The 4,678-nt window shown below is 46.7% G+C and overlaps 1 protein-coding gene across 1 annotated transcript; it reads right to left on the reverse strand.

Annotated features, from left to right (window-relative positions):
• Positions 1–942: 942 nt before the first annotated feature.
• Positions 943–2,494, reverse strand: LOC4326809 (uncharacterized). Its single transcript, XM_015775665.3, has one exon. The coding sequence runs from the start codon at positions 2,416–2,418 to the stop codon at positions 1,000–1,002; it is 1,419 nt and encodes a 472-aa protein (XP_015631151.1). The 5' UTR covers positions 2,419–2,494; the 3' UTR covers positions 943–999.
• Between the last annotated feature and the right edge of the window lie 2,184 nt (positions 2,495–4,678).

Consider the following 4,678-nt stretch of genomic DNA (forward strand, 5'->3'; position numbering starts at 1 on the left):
TTTGTTAAAAGTGCGCCGCACCACACTTTGGCACTAAAAAGAGTAAATTAATACTGATAATAACATTATACTAGTAAATTAAGAACCACATTTCGATACCAAATGTAGTCGAGCCACGGTTTGTTGATTAATTTATAATAGATTTAAGTTTGGAAACGTTAAAATGTTTTTGATAGCTTTCTAGGTTGATCTCGAATCTCTATCTATTTCACTGTCCGTCCGATTGCTCTGCGGGTACAGGAGCCTTTTAGTTCCGTTTGATTTCTTCTGTTGCGGCAAGCCGCACCTTGCTATCTGCTTTTGCTTGTTTTTTTCCCAATATAAGATTTGAATTTACAATATGATTTTTGGCTTATACAATATAAATACATTAAATTTACAATGTACTTTTTAAGACTTATCATGTAAATACGTTAAATAATATTCATTATGAAAAATATAGTAACATAAATATGGGGAACTATTCTAATCCCTCGAGGGGATATTCCCTCGTTTACCTAAAAACCATCTAAACGGTTATGAAAAATTCTGGAAAAATTTGACAACATTCATACAACACATATATACAACTCCACAAAATCTTAAGTCCAAACTCAACTCTCACGTCGAGATATAAAAAAGATAAATTCAGCATATGAATAGTCCCGTACTGTTTATATCTAAATTTATCTTTTTTGTTTCTCGATGTGTAGATCGAATTTGAACTTGAATTTTGGTGGATTAGTAGGTATCATTATACTCTACATTGTCAATTTTTTTTAGAATTTTTCCAACTATTTGCATTAAATTTGAAAGAAAAAGATATACGGGGGGATATCTCCTCGAGGGATTAGAATCCGCTCCCCATAAATGTAGGGTTCTCCGTATATTCTACACTTAGTCCATTTTTTTTAACATTATGACAAGACAAGTTGAGTTGTGGTAATCCGAGACAACCAAACATGCCAACAAACCAACATTGATCACCTGATCGATAGCACCGGTTTACATTAACCATCGTTAAGCTAGCGCACACACGGGACAGACATTATTTACGACATGTATACGCAGGTGAATCCTCTGGCGTATAGTCAGAATGACGTGCTCGCCGTGGTATGGGTCTACTATGGAACATGAGTCGGACATGTCATCATCTTCGCTGACATGCTGGCCAATGGAACGTGAGTCCGACACGTCAGTGACAGTGTCAGGGTATGCAGCCGCAGGGAGGACGCAGGGTTCGCTTGGAGGGAGGCGTTTATCCAGGGCGCGGAAGAGGAAGAGGGCGGCGACCGGCGCCGCGCACGCCCACGCGACGGGATGCGAGCAGAAGACGGCTGCGGCCACGACGGGGCCGGCGGAGCGCAGTATCTGGGCGTAGAGCTCCGGGAGTGACTCGTACGCTGCTCGCGAGATGTCCATGCCGGCGGCGTCCGGAGCGCTCATGGTGGTGGCGGTGGTGGTGACGCGGTCGTCGTAGCAGCACCGCGCGCAGGCGGGGAGGACCCGGTCGAGCACCTTGCCGACCACCTTGGCGGCGACGAATAAGAGGACAACGCCGAAGCAGACGGCGTAGACGAGCGCCCGCCCGATCAGGACGGCGGCGGCGAGCAGTAAGAACGCGCAGCAGCCCGCGACGCCGACGAGCGCCAGCCCGATCACCGCCGCGGCGGGGAACAGGAACGGCCAGGCGAGCCAGACAAGCGCGACGACGCATAGGACGGCGGCGATCACTAGCACGTAGGGGAGCGCCGCGGCGGCCGCGGCGCGGAGCCCCCGCCAGAGCGACTCGAGGAGCGGGACGAGCCCGTGGGCGGCGCTCGCGAGCGTGGCGAGGAGGCTGGCGTAGAGGCGCTTGACGAGGGGCCACAGGCCGTCGAGCCTGAAGCTGATGTCGGCGGCGGCGTCGGCGGCCGCGGTCCTGAGCCACTTCCAGAACGCCTCGAACGGGTGGACGAGGTCGTGAGCGGCGCCGGCGAGCGTGGCGAAGAAGGCCAACACGTTCTGCCACAATCCTTGGAAACCAGAGCCGGTGCCGCCCGCCGCCGTCTGCAGCCACCGCCAGAACGCCTCGAACGGCAGGACGAGCCCATGGGCCGCGCCGGCGAGCGCGGCGACGATGCTGGCGAAGAAGCCCTGTATGGCATGCCACATGCCGTCGAATCCATGGCCAATGCCGGCGACGGCCGCCTGGACGAGCAGGTGCGCCACGGTCCCGAGCCCAGCGAAGAGCGCCTGGATGGCGTGGCCCAGGGCCTGGAAGCCGTGGGCGATGGCCTGGAACGGGAGGAGGAGGAGGTGGACGAGGCCGGAGAAGAGTCCGGCGATGAGCTGCCACAGGCCGTCGAGGCCGAAGCTCATGCCGACGGCGGCGGCGTCGGTGGCGGCGCCATGCAGGAGGAGCTTCCTAGCCGCTGCTGAGTCAGCGAGGGCCACCATGGCGGCTAGCTAGCTTCTCCTTCCTCCCTGTGGAGAGATAAGTGCTACTGTGAGTTCGTGAGAATCTGAGAGGCCTGGAGAAGTGGAGAGGGGAGTGGAGACTGGCCTTTCTACTCGTACTCGGCGAGCTTTGCTGCCAGTTCCAATGGACCTTCTTTTCTTCCCGAGGCTACTTTAATTTGGTGCGCGGGTCATGTCGTGTCAGCAAGTGGCGGGCCATTTGCTGGAAAGGTTGGCGGCGAACAGTAATCGCAGTTCCCATTCCGAGAATCTTCGGCCGGCGCGTATTTTCGAAACGAAGTTATACGGACTATCTGCTGACAAAAAAAAATTAATAGTTGCTTCTTCTAATTCTTTTTATTAAACTATTAAAAATATCTGTGTGTTGCAAAGGATAAAACTATTTTAATCTTATTATTATTATACGGTTTAGCAAGGTGAAATCACTGTAGGATTTTGTTTGATTTTTTTTTTTTTTGCAAAATCGATTGTCATATGAGTTTTAAAAAGAACGAACTTAAAAACTGACTTAAACATGGATCTGTTTTTATAAAAATGAATGAAGTTAAAATCTGACTTAAACACGGATTGACTTATACCGATAAAAACATTTTTAATTTTTATAATAGTAGATATTTCACCTGCCCTAAGATATTAAAATCTTAGTTATAAAAACACATGTCACATGAATATCATGAATATAAAGTTTCATAAAGCGTTTGAGAGTTTGGGAAAATCAAAATATCATGTGCGGGCAAGGGCACAGCTCTCCACTAGGTGGCTGTGTTTTCAACTTATATTGCAATAATTAAATGTTAGTTTTACTGTAATTACCCCATGACATCTTGATTATATTATCATGTAGTTGTATTTCACAGTTCTTAAGAAGATTTCCTCTCGACGTTTACACACAAACAACACCTTTTTAAAAGTAGGTACCTTACTTACCTCGCAAATTTGATGCAAACCTTTCTTCCCTTCGTGGAAAAAATTACTATCTTGCCATCCTCCCTCAACTGCCACTCACCCAAATTTTCGTTCAAACTTACCACTCGGCCGATCCTCACTAACTCTCTCCCGCACATCACTATTTACACCCAAATTTGACATTTAAGGGTCGAAATAGGAAAAAATCCAAATATAGGAACTCTGCTGGTTTTCTCTAGAAGGGCCGGTCTGATCGTCATGTGTGGGCCGGTTAGACCGCCGCCAAAGGGCCAGTCAGACCGGAATCCGAGCCCGAGTCTGTTTTCGTCAGGTCTCATGTTTTCTTGCTCGGGAAGGTATGTTTCGGGTTTCCATTAGTGTCTACCCAAGTTGGACGTATAGGAGGGCCTGTAGAGGGAAAGACCAACCCCTGTTTAAGAGATAAGGCCGGTTCAAACAATGTATCACACAGTCTATACACAGATCAATCGAATCGTTTTCTTATCTTTTACTTTTCAGCCATGTTTTCTACTTTACCCTAGTTTTTATCCATCTTTATCGATTTACACCGTAAATCGTCTGTTGTCGCTACGAGAGTGCGATTACCCCTTTTGTAGGTTTGTCCCGTAAACCTTCCGTTTCCCATGAGACGGGTATTTATCCTCATATCGATTTAAATCGGCCATCGGCCTAGAGGCTGATTTTGATATCTAAATCGGCTCCGCTAGCCGGTTTAGCCGTTTTCTACAAAACCCATCTTGATTTGGCCTTTTGGCTAGATCGAGGTGGTTGGCGACTCCATATCACTGTAAGACGTTTAGGTGTCTCGATCGTGATTGTCTTCTTGCTAAAAAAAGTTGCCAACAATCATTTTTACTCCTATTGTCACCCACGTTCTTTTTTTAAAAAATAATGTCTTCCTATCGTGCTTCCACGTTGGACGGGACCAATATGAAAAAACAACCACGTGAGTGAGAATGGGGCTAGGAGTGGCTTGCGGAAGAGAATTGGTTCGGATTGAGGGGCAAATGAAAACGAAAATTTGGTAGAGTGATATCTGGAAACTAGTATTTTCGAAGGATGATAAACAGTAAATTTTCTTACCTTTTCAAAACCACCTTTCTTAAATCGTTTTCTTTTTTTTCCTTAACTTTTGTTCCTTATTATTGTTTGCTTGTTGTTTTATGTACCACAACTAAAAATTGAAGTTTAAAACTTAATTTTTAGAGTGTCCTTCAACGTAGTTTATTTGTAAGCCTTGGCAAACAACTAATAACACAAGTATAAAAAAGCTGTACTTATTAATTATTTTCGAATGCTTTTGTTCCTTCGT

Source organism: Oryza sativa, chromosome 1 (assembly GCF_034140825.1).
Source record: "Oryza sativa Japonica Group chromosome 1, ASM3414082v1".
In the NCBI taxonomy this organism is placed as follows: domain Eukaryota; kingdom Viridiplantae; phylum Streptophyta; class Magnoliopsida; order Poales; family Poaceae; genus Oryza; species Oryza sativa.